The sequence below is a fragment of the Humulus lupulus genome, chromosome X (genome assembly GCF_963169125.1).
Source record: "Humulus lupulus chromosome X, drHumLupu1.1, whole genome shotgun sequence".
In the NCBI taxonomy this organism is placed as follows: domain Eukaryota; kingdom Viridiplantae; phylum Streptophyta; class Magnoliopsida; order Rosales; family Cannabaceae; genus Humulus; species Humulus lupulus.
This window is the reverse complement of record NC_084802.1, coordinates 38,709,808-38,729,730: the sequence shown is the minus strand read 5'-3', so window position 1 is coordinate 38,729,730 and position 19,923 is coordinate 38,709,808. Positions and strand designations below refer to the sequence as shown.

Sequence of the window (19,923 nt, the reverse complement as noted above, 5' to 3'; positions counted from 1 at the left end):
GCTCAACGCTATTGCCGTCCTTCATTGATAAGTCAATGCTTTTCTCAAGTATATAATGCAAACAAGCATTCATCATATAAAAAATATCTATATATAGAGCACTCAACATGCTTCATCAATAATCACATGCATAATCATAAACATGCACATTTACAGGGGCCAATGCCCAATCAAAATAATATTCGACATTCGGGCCAAGCCCTAGTCATGTATGTCACATGATGGGTGTAGTTTTCTTACCTCAAGTCTGAGTGTAAAATAAATTAAGAAGGACCCTCGAGCACGATCCTGATCTTGAGCCCTTAGTGGTAACCTAGTCATATTTAAATATAAAATCCCACCAATAATGAGAAATTAAAGCCTTTTGGACCAAGTCCTAGCCTCCGGGATCTCGAATTCTACCAAACCGGGTAGTAGATTCAAACCCGAGCCTTATGGTTCAAAACTGCGTCATTAAAACCTAGGCTGGACAAAGAGGACCAGGCGGGCTGCGACCTGCCCTCAAGGGCCACAACGCGCCTCCCAAATAGAAAGCCCCCCTATCTGAGTACAAGGGCGGGTCGCGACATGCACTTGAGGGCCTCGGCTCAAGATAGAGCATCACCAAGCCCCAAGGGTTCGCACGGGCCATGACGCCCAAGAACCGGGCCGCGGCGCGACCCTACGAACCTAGCACCCCTGTTTTTCCTTCAACCCAAACTCAACCAAAATCATAACAAATCCTTCCCAAAGCCAAAACTAAAACCCCCAACCATTATCAGCACACTATCAAGATCAAAACCCAGGCTTTAACACATTCAAAAAACCACCAACAACCCAATCACAACCTTAAACTTTCAAGCTTAATAACATCCAAAACCATAGAGAAAACCAACTAAAATAAAGTTTATAAACCCTTACCTCAGCTATGAATTGAAGCCTCTCAGCTGCAGTAATTCAATCTTAAATCCATAAGCTTAGCCTCAAAGATTCTTTGCTTTTCTAAAAAAAAAAAATAGCTTAAGAGATCAAGAGAAAGAGAACTACCGAGAGGGAACAAAAAGAAATCTAGAATGTTCTGTATAAATCCTCCCTTAGGCTAGGGAATGACCACCATACCCCTAAGGCCACATCACTTACTCAAAGCCCCTTAAAGGCAGCTTGATCTTTTACCAATTTTCCCATTAATTATAATTAACGTCTCACAATTACTGTCATTCTCAATATCCCCAAATAATTGTCAAATAATTTCCCATTACTCGCTCATTCCCGATAATGTACTAAGTACCAAACTACCCCTAGGCTCACCCCGAGTCCGGTATTTGACCCCTTTATGACTAAATTGCTAACTTGCCTCCTATTATCGCCTCGTGCCGAGTAACTCAAATTTATCCACATAATAATTTCATCCCACACATATATGACATATATGCACATAAATATACAAATATGCCCTCAACGGGCCAAAATTATGGAAGTGCCCTTCTAATAAGAAACGAGCCTACCTGCCAGGCATGCAGATACCACCATATAATAATATAAATCACATAGTCATGCATATAATCACATAATAACACAATGAACCAATTATTTCCCTTTTGGCCCCTTAATCTAGGCACTAAGCCATATTAGGGGATTTGGGACGTTACAAAAAGGTTATAGCTCCTCATCGGAATCACACTCATCGACTCTTTTTCTAGATAGGAGTTTCTTCATCTGTTCTTCCATTAAGGCAAGTCGCTAGAGGGTTGGATCATTGGCATCTAGGTTATTTGGGAATTGATTATCAACCCCCATCCTGTTGTACACATTAGATGAGTTGTTTCCCCTCCAAGCTTGAGCTTAGTTAGGTGGGACATTCCCATTGTTGCGTAGGATAGACGGATCTCCCCTAGGCTGAGTATAACTGAAATCATCATGGAGAACTGGATATCCTCTTTGTAAATTCAGATGATCACGCAGGTCGGGATGTGGGTCGACACGAAGACTTTGTAAGGAGCTCAAGTAATTCCTCAGGTCGCTCTCGTGCCTGCCTCCACGTTGGCTCTCTGTCCAATAACTTCCATTAGCGAAGCTTACAACCCATGGCTGGGATCGAGAACCTGGATTATTAGTGCGAGGCCATGGGATATAGATGTCCTTTGAGGGAGGAGGATTTCTCCTGCCATCCCCTCAAGCTGGAGCATTCCTTTGTGGGCGAGGCAGTGTTGGATGTCGAACTGGTGACAGTGGATGTCTTATTGGTGAAACATCCTCGTTCCATTGGGGCACACTAGATTAGCTCGTCCCTGATCTACTCCAAGTTCTCGGGTTGGAGGTAGGACCGATTTATTTCTCCGTGTCTTGCCTCAATGAATTGGTCCCAACTCGCCCTGTTTGGCCAGGTTGGTTCCTGGGAGGGTGAGTTGAATGATCGTTTCTATGAGGGTTGGTAGGTTGAGCATTCCGTGGGGTCTGTTTAGAAGGTACGGAGCTTAGGGTTGCAGTTCAAAAAAATTGCCTGACATGAGGTTGATGACTCCTACGAGTATTAGCAGGTTGAGTATTTCCCTGGATCCACTCTGAAGGTATGGAGCTCGGGTTGCAGTTCTGACAGAGCCACTATGATTGGGTTGATTATTCTTGTGGGACCTATGGGACCCACTTTGCCTCCTTCTGATGTTAACATCGGTTGCAGAAGGAGTAATCGTGTCAAAATCTCCTCAATCTGCTTATTAGCTTGAGCAAGATGGCTCCTTAACTGGGCATTTTCCATCTCGACGACTGTCAGGTATCCTGGATGAGAATTTTGTGGGCATGATGCTGAGCTCCCAACGTCATCTTGGCCCACATGTTGCTTTCTAGGGTAATGTTGAGCAATTGAGCCTTCTCCAGTGGGGACGGCCGCACAGTGCACCTCCTGATCATCAGGTTATTTTGTGTCATTGTAAGGCAGGATGAAAAACTTCAAAAACACACACACACACACAAGTAATGATGATATGTGCACAAAAAGTATGGAATTTTTTCTTAAATTGCCATGGTATATAATTTTTAATATAAATGTGACATGATTTTATAACTAATTATATTTATTTAAAATGGAACCTATGTTAAAAATTATGAGCTATTTTACTGTCTAAAAATTTGGTTGGTGTACATTTTGATATCATTATCAAATAATTTATATATATAGTTAGCTTTTTTTTTTTATTGAAAAAAAGTGTGGCAACTGTCAATGATTACATTTTATATTGGAAAAATATTATTGAATTATGTTGGCACTGTCTAGGATCTAGATTGTGTTAAAATTTTGAAAGCCCACTAATTATAGTATTTGTGGTTGTTTCTTACAATAGAACCGAAACAAAAACTAATTAATATAAAAGTACTTTACCTATGATACGATATCTTTCAAATATCAGCAAAACAAATAGTAGAACACTAAAAATAAAATCCGTGAAACAATGGGTGTGTAAGTTTTGAACATCTTCAACCGTAGTAGTAATTGGAGAATAAAATAAATATTTTTGATTTATTTTATTTTATTAAAATAAAAATCTATAGTTGCCTTATCTTTAGGCCTACTATAGGCTTGGTTGCTTTAAGGAATTTTTCAAATATTTCTTTTTCTCCCAACAAAAGAAAGTCTTGTCAGCCAACGAAGACCACGAAGCGCTCGGTTGCCGGCTCAGGCTCCGTCTCTGTCTCCGCCACTTCTCTTTCTCTCTTCTCGCACCATGTGAGAGCTTCTATCCCATGTTGCTTAACTCCCTTCTCTCTATCTCTTCTCTCTTTTAATTCTCTGTTAACATCCCTATTATCCTTCTGGTGCTCCTTCATCTAAACCTACTTTTTTCTACTATTATTAATTGTTCCCAATTTATATATTTCTTTTTATTCTTTCTTTCACGACCTTCTATTTCATGTAGAACAAAGAAACCAAAGTCAAGCTCTCGCGGGGGAACACTCGTGATCTCTTCATTTCCTAGGGTTTCAATTTCTTAACCTCTCAGACTATAGCTAGCTAGCTATTTTTATTTCGTGTTTTGTTTAGGGCTTTAGCTAATTAGTTTAAAGAATTCTGGTCTTCTCTTTTTCAGGCCGATTGAGATCATCCGTCTGGGTGGGTTGAGAAAATGAATAATCAGGATTATAATCAAATGGACGAGAACTCAGCCTCAAGAGGGAATTTCCTGTATTCATCGGCAAATATGGGAGCTAATAGTAACTACGGGAGAGGAAATCATGATCATCAGTTGTCGGTCAACAGCTTTCACCTTCAGTCAACCACCGCTGGAGGTGGAGGAGATCACTGTAGTAGTGCTTTTCAGTCCAGTACTACTGGGGGCCCTAATCATCATCATCATCATCATCATCATCACCATCTCCCCATAGTGAAGACTGAAGCTAGCACTTCTCACCATCAACATGTTCAGAAATTTCACTACGATCCTAATCTAATGACTCGGGACCATCATCAGACGGTTCAGCAAGTTCACGATCATCATCAGTTGCCAGAAAACCAGGATGATCAACCTCACCGCTCTAATAAGGAAGTTGAGACCATTAAAGCCAAGATCATAGCTCACCCTCAGTACTCCAATCTCTTGGAAGCTTACATGGATTGTCAAAAGGTTCTCAAGATAAATTTAACTTTATAATACTTTTTGTGATCCATGTGTACTTGTAAAGTTTAAGTCACTTGAGTTTTAGTTTTAGTTTTAATTATAATTATAATTTTTTTTTTCTCATTCTTTTTCCATTTCAATGAAGGTGGGTGCTCCGCCTGAAGTGGTGGCTCGGCTCGGAGCTGCTCGTCAGGATTTTGAGTCGCGGCAGCGATCTCTAGTTAGCTCTAGAGAGACTTCAAAAGACCCAGAACTCGATCAGTTTATGGTAATTAATCATCATAACCATATCTCTTTAAAAAAAAAACAAAAAACAAAAAAATTCATAACCATATTATATATATATAAATATTAATTATATTATATTTCTTTGGGGGTGTCCAATTAATAATATAATGAAAATGGAGCTCCACTAATTAGCAAAAAATCGGGATAAAACTGCAGGAAGCTTACTACGATTTGTTGGTAAAGTATCGGGACGAACTGACTAGGCCCATTCAAGAAGCTATGGATTTCATGCGACGGATCGAAACTCAGCTTAACATGCTCAACAATGGTGGTCCTGTACGGATCTTCACTTCCGGTACTACTTTCTATATATCTCACTCGCTACTTAATAATTTCTTTTGCACGAAACTTTTTTTTTTTTTTTTTGGTTTTTTAAAAGAACCTTGAGTTTGTTAGCAGAGTAGCAGACATGAGTTTGTTTGGTCTAATTTTGACACTGCTTGAGAAAAAAAGAAAGAAAGAAAGTGACAATAGTGCAAAAACTGGTAGTTCGAGTGTCCGGGGTCTCCTTGAGAACTGTAAACTTGTCAGTATCTATTTCATATTCACCAGTCATTAAATTCCATTCTCGTTGAATAAGGCAACTTTGACTGCCCAGTAGATATTACACCTTGCAAATGTATTACATTATTTATATTTCTACCAGACCCAAAAAAAGGCTGGTGAGCACTGACGATCAGGTAATATCAATAAACCATTTTTTGTTTTTGCTTTTTGGGGCCGGGGTTGTCATGAGTGGAACATCAAAACCCTAATCATGTTTAACTTTGCTATGTGTATATATGTTATTTTCAGAATAGACGAGAGGAGAATCAAGGATAAGAGAAACTCTTAATTTAATTATTATTTTTATTTATTTTTTGACAAACAAGACAAAATGAGGTGCCTAATTGTAATAACGTGGTTTTAATTAATTTTATTATTAAGAAAGTCTCGTAAGAAAGGTAAGATCCAAACATTTGGAATTTTATAGCTTCTACAAATAATATATATAGCCTGTCCTCTCTGACAGAACGTCATTCTTATTAGGGTTTCAGGTCTTAATAAAAGCTAGCCTCTTCAGTCTTTTTCTTTTCTATTTTATAAATTATATTTTTGCTGTAACATCATTCTTGTATTCATGGTGTTCCAGACTCTTTGTTTAATTATTTATTGTTTTTTCACAGTCAATTAGTCTATGAACTAGTGTGGTCAAAATAATTGAGGTAGCTGATAGAATTGACATACATTGGATGCCGTTTAAATCTGAGCTATTCCATGATGCATGTATTTTCTGTACGGATGCATATATGATATTAATGCATTTTTCTTCGTATAATATTGCTTTACATCTTGATTTTCGATCTTTATTTATAGATATATTTCGTTATTTTAGAACAGATAAGTTGCTGTCATTATTAGCTCTATAAATAAAAATTGTTTGTTCATGAAGATCAAAGATGACTTTTCTTCCTGAATATAGTACGTATATTGGACTGTAAGTCATAACAATGTATATATGTTACTTTCCTAAACATCATTATTGTATAATACTTAGTGATTTTTCCTGCTATATACATATGATTGTGGACTTGTGTTTACCAAACTTTTGTGCATATATTCGCCCCCACGTGAAGCCACATTCATTAACACCATCATGACATTATTAGTTCAGCGTCTCTTTTTATTTATTTATTTACTTTTGAAAAAAACACAAGAAATATGTTTAGTATTAAGTAATAGATCATAAAAAGAAAAAAATCTTTTAATTTTTACCAATGTATTAATTTACATATTTACAAATGATCAACATGGTATTAATTTTGGAAGAGATAAATCTCCTTTTTTATTTTCATTTTTCTCCAAAATCTGTTTTGATATAGTCTTTTCATTACAGTTGATTTCATATATATTTATATATATATATATCTAGATCCTTTTTATTGGTACTATTAACTAGGAAAGAGATGAAGTAGCAGAAAATTCGATTCTTTACATTCAACTCCAGCTGAGAAAAGAAAAGGAAAAAGGTTGAGTTGCTTTGCTTAAATACTAGGCTGATTACAATCTGCGTGGATATTCATACGCAATATAAGTCTTAAAACTAGAATTACTACTTTATTATTCACCATAAGGGCTTTGCTCTAGCATTTAGAATGTTTTAGTATAGAATGGTGATTGTTAGGAGCCCTGGCCCATTAAGTTTTCAATGATTTAGACCATCCAATCCAATTGAGAGTTGACCCTAAGTGACACTGATGCCCAGCCAGGAAAAAAAAAAAAAAAAACTCAGTAAAATATTTATATATATATATTAAAAAATGATTTTTTATTATTTATTATTTATTTATGATATTATAAGCGTCTCATACGGGCGCTTCTGCAGTTATTTCAAAAAAAAAAATAGGCAGTGCATTACACATCTACTCTGATTTGACAAATATATTTATTTATTTTTATGTCTGGTTCTCTTGGATGTAAATTAGAGCTTCCTTGGTCACTGCTATGGTTATAACTACTTTATGCGAATTAGTACCTTTTACTTCATGAGAAAAGAACAGAAAAAAAAAAATTCAAGAAAAAACCTCATTAGCATGATATGTTTTCAATTTAGAAATTTTTACGAAAAAAGCCTGTGAACTGTAAACTCCACAGTTTCAGCCAACACTAGTACGAAGTGCAATATAATTCATTTTATCATTGTTACCTATTGTATATACTGTACAAAAGGATTTGCATTTCTCTAGGTCCTTTATTATTGTATTTGTATATATATATGTGCGTAATACGTATTCATAATATTCCTAATTTCAGTACATCATATTTTTTATTTTTATATATACACTCAACTAAGTGTCCTCCTTTCCTTTGTGTCACTTCTTAACTTTTTGACAACACACTTTTGAACCCAAAGAGACGAATTCTTTAATTATTGGAGTGAGAGCTTTAAAGGGTTCACAAGGAAACAAAAAAGCAACTGGGAATCCCTTAATATTTTTGTCGTTGAATTCCTTGAAATTTGAGTTGTATTATAACGTGTGCCTGCACGATTTAGATGATCATCGACTGAACTACTTGTTTAGAAGAAATTATATATTTATATATTTTTTTTCTCTAATCTAATCTTATCTTTGGTATATATGCTACAAACTTTTTGCGTATCTGAATATTAATATTAATAATAATAAAAATTAAAAAAAACCTAACTCTGTATGTATGTTGATACTTTTTCTTGATTCAATAAATTGGATGAGACATGACATGGCATAACATAAAGGGTTACTATAATATATACCTATCTATAAATGCAGATTTATAACTTGCATATTTTGATAATTAATAAATTAAATGTCAAAACTAAATTGCCGAATATATTTGTTTAAAAATGTTAGTGGATGCTTTTTGTCTTTTCTTTTATAGGGTTAATTTCCCTGAATGCTTGAATTTTAGTTTGGTTATGATAATCATGCCGTTTATTGACAATATTGACTATTTTCTCTATACATGAATAGCATTTCAATTAAATACTGCTATTAAAAATCCTTGTGCGCATGTTTTACTTAATCTCTGTTTGCACTGAAATCAGTATTCATTAGTGTAGAATTTAAACTGTTATACATGACGAAGTGGGGTCAACACTGTGTATTAGTATTTCATATAACTGTGGTTAATTAGGAGCAAATATACTCTAATAATATTGCAGATCATGACAAATGCGAAGGGGTGGGTTCGTCGGAGGAGGATCAGGACAACAGCGGAGGAGAAACGGAAGTACCAGAAATAGACCCACGTGCTGAAGACAGAGAGCTAAAGAACCACCTGTTGAGGAAATACAGTGGTTACTTGAGTGGGCTTAAGCAAGAGCTTTCCAAGAAAAAGAAAAAAGGCAAATTGCCCAAAGATGCTAGACAGAAGCTTCTCAATTGGTGGGAGTTACACTACAAGTGGCCATATCCTTCGGTACCCACTACTATATAAATATATATACATAAATATATATATATATATATATACTTCTTCATCTTTGACATTATTTTCTCATCATCTTTCAAGTATAATTAGTAGGGTTATTTTCTTGATTACGAATGAGTAAACGTACTCTTCTTCATAATTAATCAAAATATTAACTTATTTTTTACGTTGAGTACGTACGTACAGGAGACAGAGAAGGTGGCTTTGGCGGAGTCAACCGGTTTGGATCAGAAACAAATAAATAATTGGTTCATAAATCAAAGGAAGCGACACTGGAAGCCTTCCGAAGACATGCAGTTCATGGTTATGGATGGTCTGCATCCACAAAACGCCGCTCTCTACATGGATGGTCACTACATGGGCGATGGTCATTACCGTCTTGGGCCATAGTATAACGTATTGCCTTTTCTTCTTCTTCTTCTTCTTTTCATCTTCTTCTTCTAATAATAATAATAATAATAATAATAATAATTATAATTATAATTATATATATATTTATATAATATGATCAAGAATTATATAGCTGGCTAGCTTGAAAAATTAAGCTGAGTTAGTTAATTATTTAATATTTCTTCTTAAGGCATATATAGTTGAACTTAACTTCCAAGTTATAGTCTTTTGTGATTTTAAGTAGTGAAGTTGTGAAATGTTCTATATTACAATATGATTTTTTTTTCGTTCTGTTATTTATCAATTATTTCGTGTTGGTGTGGATAAGATATAATTAATCGTGTACTGCAAACCAGCTTTGTGCCATTTCTTATTTCTATAAATTTGGATGTTTTAGTTTATTTATTTATTTTTTAGGTTTTTGGTTGAGTGTGTTGAAAGTAAATTGTTTTCAGTATGTGTAGTTGCTTCCCAAAGCACCCCGATAGGTGAGGTAAAATAATTAACTCTCTAAAATATAGAGAAAAAGTGGTGAAAATGGGCTTTCATCAAGCGAGTTTTTTTGCATTCTTTTTACCTCAACGATAATATTTCTCTACATTTAGAGATAAGCTATGCATTATTCTATAAATATTTTATTAATTTTTTTCCTAACTTTATAATATTCATATGTGTAGCATTATTATAATTAAATATTCTAATTTTAAAAAATGAATAAAATATATAAAAAATAGAATATTTATATGATATAGAAAAAAATAGTGAAGTTCATATACAAGGTAATATAAAAAAGTTTGAGGCAAAATAGAAAATGATGTTTTTTGGATTGTTTTTTTTAAGATCTGAGTAGATAAAATGATGCGAGTGCTTTTAATATATTTATATATAGGATATTTGCGGAAAATACTTAAATTGTACTGAAAGTTGCAGTGAAGTACTTAAGTTTATTTTTCGACAGTAAATGTATCTAAGATCAACTTTTAGTTGCACCGTAAGTACTTATCGTTAACTTTGCCGTTAGACGCTGACGTGGCAGATTGGTTTAATGAGATATTTGCGGCGAAAATATTTAAGTTGTGCTAAAAGTTGCACTTAAGTACCTAAATTTTTACAACATCTAACAGTACGTAGTTGGGTACTTTCGCCACAAATATCATTTTAAACTAATCTGCCAAGTCAGTATCTAACGGGAGGGCTAAGAACAAGTACTTACGGTGCAACTAAAAGTTGATCTTATGTATTTTTGCTGTCAAAAAATAAACTTTGGTACTTTAGTGCAACTTTCAATAAAGCATAAGTATTTTCGCCGTAAATATCTCCTACAGATATGTATTTGTGTAAAAGAAAGTGTATTATATGATTAACTATTGATGTACCACTATCCAAGCCTTAATGTTGATTAATATAATTTAGTGCTTTTTATATAACAAAGTAAACTAAGACTTGTCTGCAATGTCGTTGTGAATCGTAAAATATGTCGCTGCAAATATCCAAAAATACTCCGCAAATAAACAGTCATGACACAAATATCATTTTCTTTACTCTCGCTCATCAATTGTGCAACAGTGGTACCATAACTATTAAAAGTGTCGCTGCAATTGCCTATATCACCAACCAAATTAACGGAGTCATTTTTTGTGACGAAAAGATTATGTTGCCACAAGTCACTACTACAAAAACACATTTTTAGGAAACTCACATAAATGCGAGTCCTAAAAAAGTCTCCTGGACCTTTTAGGACTCGCGTTGCGAGTCCTTAAAGAATTTGTTTTAGGACTTGCAACGCGAGTCCTAAAAGAATGTTTTTAGTACTCGCATTGCGAATCTTAAAAACTTATGTGTATCATAAAATTTTGAATTTTAAAAAACTAGAGTTTTTTAGGACTCGCGTTGCGAGTCCTAAAAGAATGTTTTTAGGGCTCGCATTGCGAGTCCTAAAAACATTCTTCGCGAGTCCTAAAAACTTATGTGTATCATAAAATTTTGAATTTTAAAAAACTGGAGTTTTTTAGGACTTGCGTTGCGAGTCCTAAAAGAATGTTTTTAGGACTCGTATTGCAAGTCCTAAAAACATTATTCGCGAGTCCTAAAAACTTATGTGTATCATTAAATTTTGAATTTTGAAAAATTTCGAATTCCTCCAAATTTTTTTAACAAAAGTTTTATTATTATATATTAAAAAAAACCAAAAAAATCACACAGCCCACATTTTCACTCTCTCTCTCTCCCAAAGTACCTTCTCTCTCTCCCTCTCTCCCGAAGTGCCACTGCCGAACGCCGCCGTCCCACCTTCGGCCACCGTCACGCGCCGGTCCAATGGAAGCGCCGTCCCCCGAAACCCCCGACCCCCGAAGATGGTGACATCACGCGCGACCTAAGGCCCTCAACGGAGCACTTGAAGTTCGGTCGTTCATGGGTTTCTCCCAAACTTTCCGAGCATATTCCGGCCACCTCAAGCCATCACGAGCTAAACCACCACCACCACCATACTCCTTGCTTCTTGGGCTTTAAAACCCAATAGTTTGTTTTCCGAACCACCACCTTTTAATGGTGGCGCCGCCACCGTCGCCGGCGCCCCGCCACCGGATTCAAAACCCACAAATTAATTTTTTAGAAATAAAAAATAAAACTTTTAAGGACTCGCAATGCGAGTCCTAAAAAACATTCTTTCAGGACTCGCATTATTTTTAGGACTCGCAATGCGAGTCCTAAAAAACATTCTTTTCGGACTCGCATTGTTTTTAGGACTCGCAATGCGAGTCCTAAAAACATTCTTTTAGGACTTACAACACGAGTCCTAAAAATCCCCAATTTTTTAAGGCTCTAAAATAGAGGACTCGCGCCCCGCGAGTCCTAAAAAGTCTTTTTTGTAGTAGTGAGTGACCCCCTTATTTGCGGCAATGAGATGTTGCTGCAAATAATGTCGATGCAAATTTTGCTTGTAATGTGCTAGCGAACGATATTATTATTATTTTGGAAGGTTTATGCTCAATGCTTTAAAAAATAATAATATTAAATATTATACCATTATGACAAGATAACTTTTTTGATTAAATATATTTATTTAAAATTAAATGTACCATATCAATATAAAAATAAAAATAGGTGAGTGTAAACTTTTGGTGTAATATTTGAATGAATATATAAATATATATATATATATAAACAAAATGTTTTTCCATATATATATATATATATATATATGCTACCTGAGAAAGGGGCACATTGCTGCACCATCTCTCTAGTTTTTGGCTCAGGAAGTATTTTCGGCACAAATTTTTCTTATGGCCATGTATATTGTAATTATTTAGAGCTTTCTACAAAATTTTAGGAAATTTTGAATAATTTAAAGTATCGAAAATAATGTTCAAATAAGCTACTTTCCACTCGCATAAAAAAGTCACGCGTGCAACAAACTATTTGAACCTTGTTTTTCGGCACTGTAAATTATTCAAAATTTCTTAAAAATTTGCAGAATGTTCTACAGAACTACAATAATATACACAACCATAAAAAGTTAAAAATATTTTCCGAGCAAAAAACTGGAGAAATGTTGCAGTGGTGTGCCCCTTTTTAAGGGGTGCACATGAGATTTACCCTATATTTATTTATTTGTACTAAATTTTATATGTGTATTGTTCTTGTTTTATATATATATTTGTTTGTATATTTTATTTTTTGTAGTTACTTTTACTTTTTCCCCCTTCCACGTGTATTATGTTTAGTAGTAGTTTATTCTATTGTTGGCAGTTGGCTTTGATACTGGTTGTGTCGCCCTTGGTTCCAGTTGTTTGTTTAGATAGAATGTTGTTATTTGATATTTTAAGATGCCTAACACAATGAGTGATTTTTTACGATTGGTTAGCAATACTAAATATTAGTTATTAAATTAAATTGTGTGGACCATAATATTCAACTGCACTAATAACAGTATACTGCTTTTATATGGTGTTAGGCACCAATGCTGCTGCCACTTAGCATTTCTCTTAAAATTAATTAAGACCTATGTAATTAATGTCTAACAATACTAGACACCCATATCTGTGTACAAACTTTTAAAAAGAAAAAGGAGCTTTTATTGATTTAGAAAGAAATAAATACAAATAAAAAACTAGGTATATAAAAAAACCAAGCACCCTGGTATATGCTACCCACGTAGATAAAATCCAAATGAAAAAAAATACACAAATATAATGAAATAAAGAAGACGATAGAAAAACTAGGTTTCACAAGACCGAAATTTGAATAAAACAAGTAGAAGCACGTATCATCATGATACTTGCACACAATGGAAATCACAAGTAGTGAGCCAGCATGATCAGCTACTTCTTTCCCGAGTGTAAAAATATAAACACTTACACACACACAGAGATATATATATATATATATATATTTATATATAATGCAACAACTGCAATGAAATTAAGATTATGAGGGCATGCATATCAACCCTTTGGAAGGAATTCGCCAATATAATAAACATCCTTATATCTTGATTAATGTCGAAAGAGGTAGCTAACAGCTAAAGTTGAGTAAGTTACTCGCAACCATAAACTAACCTTTTATTGCTAGCTATGCTATTGCTGTAATTACAGCCATTATATCACCCTTAAGTGCTAGACTAAAAGGAAGATACTAAGAAAAGAAACCCTTGAGGTACCCTGAGATTTCTTCATAACCAGAATTTAACGATCTAAGCTAGTAGCCGCCGCATCATTGTTGAGTTCTCTAATCAACCTGAAAGACTGTAAGTGAACATTAAAAAATGTCTATAAATTAAGAAAGTTGAGAAAAGAAAGATTACTCTCGAAATAGCAATCTAATAATTTACATTCAAACTAAGACTAACTCTAGACTTCTCTATGGTAGATGCCCATGCCATACAAACTTTTTGATAAACCAAATGGTTACAACTGTTAATTATCTAAGTTAACTGTATTTGTTAGGTGTAGTTTATTCTGTTGTATTTGTTCAATTAGTTAGTTGGTTATGTTGTATTAATTATTGATTTCTAATCTTGATCTTTAGCTCTCTAATAAATATAATCTCTCCCTCTCATATAAGTGATGATAAGCTTTTGCAAAAATTCTGATGAGATGTTTTCTTTCTTATTTTTTTTCTCTAATGGTTTTTCCTTTGTTAGTTTATCACTTATTTCGAAAATGGTGGAAGCTTTAGTTTGTCTCAAAAACTGGCGGAATGGATCACACCAACCAATTATTGTTAGAGACTGTATACAAATGAAGCAGAAGTATTAGAAATATCAAAGTATCTCAAGTGGATCTTGTAATTTTGAATTAATATATTAGTTGTCTTTTCTTCGTTTCAAATTTATACCTATTGTAAATTAATATGATCCAATATTTATTTTTATATTGAGAAAATAACACTTGAGGTTTTCAAGTTTTACAGTCCTAACCTTTATTCTGTAGCAATTAGATTCCCAACCTCTATTTTTTGGCTCACTTAAGTCCCCAAAGGTATATTTTATTAAATAAATACTAATTGATAAGGGTGAAATATGAATTTCACAAAATAATATATTTTTTTTGAGAAATCACTGTACATACAATAATTTTAACTACTTTTTTTTCTATTTATATGGTATTTTTTTTGTTTCCCATTTTGGTATTTTCCTTTGTATGTTAATAAATTCTTTTTATTTTCATTTTTAGGATTTCTAAACCAAAACCCATTTTTCTCCTCTTTGTCTTCTCATCTTCTCTGCAAAATAAGACCCAGTTTTCTTTTTCTTCTTCTTCTCTTTTTCTCGGCAAAACCTGGCTAGTTGTGATCCAAATCAAAGCCCCAAACGACAATGAAACCCAACTAGTTTTGGTCCAAATTAAAGCAACTTTTTCTTCTTCTCCTTTTCTCAGCAAAACCCACTGGTTTTGGTCCAAATCTTCAGCTCCAAACAACCACGAAACAGAGGCTAAGACCTTCACTACCATTGCCCAATAACGATTCTGGCTCTCGAAGACCCTATTGTCCCACTACACTTATATTTTCTCTCTATGCTTATATTTTTCACGTATATTGGCAGGTTTGTGTAGTGTGTGGCTGAAAATCACATTTTCTCTTTAGTTTTGGAAATAGTTAGAAATTGATTCAGACATTTTGTCAAGCATGATCTTCATACTTGGCGTAACATGCTGCTGATCATCAGCAAACCTACAGACAAAGTTCAATGTGAGCAAACGATATCAATGGGGGTGATATGATTACACTTTCAAGTTTTTTCCCTCTAATATTTCTTTTATTATATATATTTACTCACCAATATTATGCATTTTGGGTAAAACAACTAACTGAAAAGCAAATGTAATAAAGTGATTCCCAAATTCATTGAAGCAAAAACAAACATACAATTAAATATATACAAAATCTTAGTGTCCGATAAGGGACTCTGGTTTATACTTGCAATAAAAATTTTGTATGTGTAAGAGAAAACTTGAGCAAAAAACAGAAAATTTTCCATTTTAAAATGTAATGTCCAATTATGGGTTATTTTGTAATTTGATTATGAATCGGTTGCTCTGTAACTAAGTTTTAGTTGTTGTGTTCCGTAACCAGCTACATATCTAACCAAGACAGTTTAATTACTAAGTAACAAAGTTAACTTGACATAGGTTAGTATAAAAGGTATTTTAGTACTGGACTAGTTTTATAATAACATTCTACATTTTGTACAATTAAGTTGAGTTTTCTAGTTACTACTTTCAACAATTTCAAAGGAAACTGGTGCATGAGAGAAAACATATAGAGTTGTGCGTTTGATATTGAAGTTTAATCTTGGTAAAGAGCTTTGCATTCCTACTATCTTGTGTTGAATAAACTTTATATTGTATAATAATAGATTCATCAAGTGGATGTATACCCCCTTGGATGCGGGACGGAGCCACTCTTGGTTATGTGTAGGCTCAAGCCTACACTGAAATATTAAAAAAAAAGCATAAGCATATGTATATAATATTTAATTATTGAGTCTATATTTACTTGCCTTAATTTTAATATAAGAAGAGCTCACTTCCTAAATTGTTAAACTCATCTTAAGAACATATTAGTAGTCCATTAATTAGACTAAGGCAAATATATATATATAAGTTATTCTGCTTTAAAATTATAATTAAATTTATATATATTGTCATATTATTAAAATTTGAAAAATATGGTAAAAACATATTGCAAAAATATAAAAGATTAATCAATTTTGAGTTATAAGAAGGATACATTATAAAATTAACCTATGTGGATTTAACGTAAATCCTCAAAATTTTGAAAATGACCAGAATTGAGAACATTAATTTTAAATTATTCTAAAAAAATTGTGATGAAGTTCAACAAGCATACATACTAAAAGTTCTTTATAAACCTTACCTCAAGGTATTTCCATTGATAAAATGTAGAATTCAATCAAGAGCATTAAACAATGTTTGGTTAGAGGAATTTTAAAATTGATACTATTATAGTAGAGAGAATATTCTTTTCTATGATTATTTTGAAGAATCAATTGTAAAATAAAATAGAAGTTTAATATATTGTTTACTTGTGTATCATCCAATGATTTCAAAACATGAATATTCGTAAATGCAAATTTTAGTTTATTCTTATGACAATGTTTTTTTTTCTTTAAATGAGCATATATATGAATATTTGAAAAGATAAATTTAGTATTAAAATATATTAATTGTGAATTAATTTTTTGTTCAAGCCATCACTGAGTACAATTTCTAGCTTTGTCACTGCTTGTATGTAGGATCGGATACACTTTATTAAGTATATATATCCGACAAAACCAAAGAATTTCTTGTCTTCCTTCTCTTCTTATTGATTTCTCCTTAATTTGTTCTAGGCTGGGTGTGATTGAGTTTTTGTACCAATCAATATTTTCTATTGCAAATTCCATGTTTTGGGATAAGTTCTTGAATGAGACATACAGTGAAAGATTTGCAGGCACAATCTGTTTTAAGGTATGCAATGTTTGGGTGATAAAATTGAGATCTAGTGAAAATGATATGCTTGTTATGTCTAGATTTCTTTCCAACATTAGTAAATTTATTGCTTTTATTGAAGAGTGGAAAATATATATTTTTTTCAAAATGAAATAAATTATTCTACAGGGACCAAATCTATAGCATCCTTTTTCTGTACAACTAAGAATTGAGCTCTCCATATCACACTAATTTTGGGAATTTGGATACATTTGTTGTGATGGCTTAGTAATACGTGTTATTTGGTCCTATTTTATTTTTTATGGCGTTATTCATTTATCTTGACATTATGTTCCTTGAATCATTTTATTGTAATGTTAATACTAATTGTGACTATTACTTTTCAATGCAGCAATTAATTCTTTTGACTCACAGGGCATATGTCTAACTTTCTCAAGTCAAGGCGAATCATTTTGAAACACGCGTTATAACAAAATAAAAGTGGCTTTTAATTTCAAAAGCAAGGAAACCAATTGAAGAGGTAAGCAACCATTTGTTGAATGCTTACTTAGCTGCTGCTCAATGTTAGATAGACTTAATAGTTCAAATTTTGTTGTATTTTAATTCATTTTTGGTAAATGTATTTGTTTTTCTCAGGTTGTAGCAACTTTAAGGAGTCTGGTTCATAGACGATTTTCGTCCGCATCTGCTCCATCCCAAACCAATATTCCAACTTCTAAATCTAATATGAAATCTGCAGTTGCTTGTTCTAGTGAAGAAAATTCTCTATAATAGCAAACATGAAGCTAGGAAAGCAAAAAGAACCAAAAAGAGCCAATTAACTATTGAAGAACCTTGTGAATCTACTCTTGAGGTACACTTTCAATTTTCTTCACTTTAGCAATGGTTTTTGAGGTCCCTATGTTTATTGTTTGGTGGGTATTATTAGGCTGCTTAGATTGATTGTTTATTATCTATTTTGGTGCTTTTTTGTTTTTAGGTTGCTTTATGGGTTGCTATATTTATTAAGGGTTGATTTCTATGTTGTTATATAGTTGCAGGATTTTCTAAATAGGTTGCTGTGTGGGTTTATGGTTTCCATGTTCTCTATGAGTTTCTTAGGAGTTTATAGGATTGATTAATAGGGTTCTTTATATGTTGTTGATGAGTGTAATGGGTTGCTTAGGACTTTAGAATGTTGCTTAACTGGTTGCTGTGTGAGTTGCTATGTAGAGTGTTTTCAGAATTGCTATAAGGGATTGTTGTATTTTTTCAATGGATGCTAAAGAGGTTGTTGTGTGGTTTCTTACTATGTTGTTTATGGGTTGCTTCGAAGTTTATAGATTGCTTTATTTGTTGCTAGAAAGGGTTTTTGTATTGTTTCAAGAGTTGCTTAAATGGTTGTTGTTTGGGTTGCTTAACTTGTTGATGTGTGGGTTGCTGTATTGTTTCACGTGTTGCTTAAGAGGTTGCTGTGTGGGTTTCTTACCATGTTATTTATGGGTTGCTTAGGAGTTTATATGGTTTCTTTATATGTCGCTATATAGGGTTGTTATATTGTTTCAATGGTTGCTTAAATGATTGTTGTTTGGGTTCCTTAACTTGTTGCTATGTGGGTTGCTGTACTGTTTCAAGTGTTACTTAAGAGATTGTTGTGTGAGTTTCTTACCATGTTGTTTATGGGTTACTTAGGAGTTTATAAGGTTGCTTTATATGTTGCTATATTGTTACAAGGGTTGCTTAATTAGTTTCTGTGTGAGTTTCTTACAATGTTTCTTTATGGGTTGCTTAGTAGTTTATAAGGTTGCTTACCAGGTTGTTTTATATGTTGTTATTGCATATTATGGGGTGATTAGTAGTTTCAACAGTTTCTTAATTTGTTGTTGTGTGTGTTGCTTAATAGGTTGTTGTGTTGCTTAATAAGTTGTTGTGGGTTGATTTTGTAGTTTCGATGGTTAATTAAAATGTTTCTTTATGAGTTGCTGATTGTGGCTTAATTTATTAATATTTTTATTTTGCTATTTAATTCGTTGTGTTCTTTTGCTATATTTTGTAGGGTATGAATTTCCTAATTAATCTTAATAATCGTTGTTCTTCAAAAATTTCTTCTATAATCAAACATTCACAGATTCAAGCTATCCTCCAAAAGCTCTCACCGAAGCAAGTTAGTGAATTTGGTAATTCATGTATTGGCCATTTCCTAACTCTAGCAATGCTCACAATGAAACATAAACTTATCCATAATCTATTGCTCAGAGAGTTGCAACAAACCAACGAACTTGAGATTTGGGTTGGTATAAATGGAATGAAGCTTCATTTTGAGATGATGGAGTTTGCATTGGTCACAGGTTTACATTGTTTGGGATCTAAAGATAAGATGAAATATGTTACGAAGGATGGTGGTCTTTATTCTTTTTTTTGGACCATTCCACTACTACAAAACTGGGCTTTCCCGACACCCAACCACGACAGTCAACTCTGTTGACTGTCGTAGTTGCTTAGCGGGACTCTACGCCGACAGTTAAAAACTGTAGGCATAGAGACCAACGCCGATAGCTAATAACTGTCATCGTTGCTTTTGATTGTCGTTATTGACCCCAACGCCGACAGTTAATTCGAGACCAATGCCGACAGTTAAAATGTGTTGCTATTGAGCCCAACGCCGACAGTTAATTCTAGATCAATGCCGACAGTTAAAATGTGTCGCTATTGACCCCAACGCCGACAGTTAATAAAAGTCTAATGCCGATAGTCATAAAATGTCGCCAAAA

The 19,923-nt window shown here is 33.5% G+C and overlaps 1 protein-coding gene across 2 annotated transcripts; it reads left to right on the top strand.

The window, feature by feature from the left end:
• The first annotated feature begins 3,552 nt into the window (after positions 1-3,552).
• LOC133804090 (homeobox protein knotted-1-like 2) lies at positions 3,553-9,538 on the top strand. 2 transcript variants are annotated; one of them, XM_062242243.1, is made up of 7 exons: positions 3,553-3,700; positions 3,891-3,951; positions 4,062-4,595; positions 4,735-4,857; positions 5,034-5,172; positions 8,560-8,816; positions 9,015-9,538. In XM_062242243.1, the coding sequence occupies exons 3-7, from the start codon at positions 4,098-4,100 to the stop codon at positions 9,216-9,218; spliced, it is 1,221 nt and encodes a 406-aa protein (XP_062098227.1). In that variant the 5' UTR covers positions 3,553-3,700; positions 3,891-3,951; positions 4,062-4,097; the 3' UTR covers positions 9,219-9,538. The 2 variants fall into 2 exon arrangements, with proteins under 2 accessions (XP_062098227.1, XP_062098228.1); XM_062242244.1 differs by lacking the exon at positions 3,891-3,951 and having other exon boundaries at positions 3,583-3,700.
• The last annotated feature ends 10,385 nt before the right edge of the window (positions 9,539-19,923 follow it).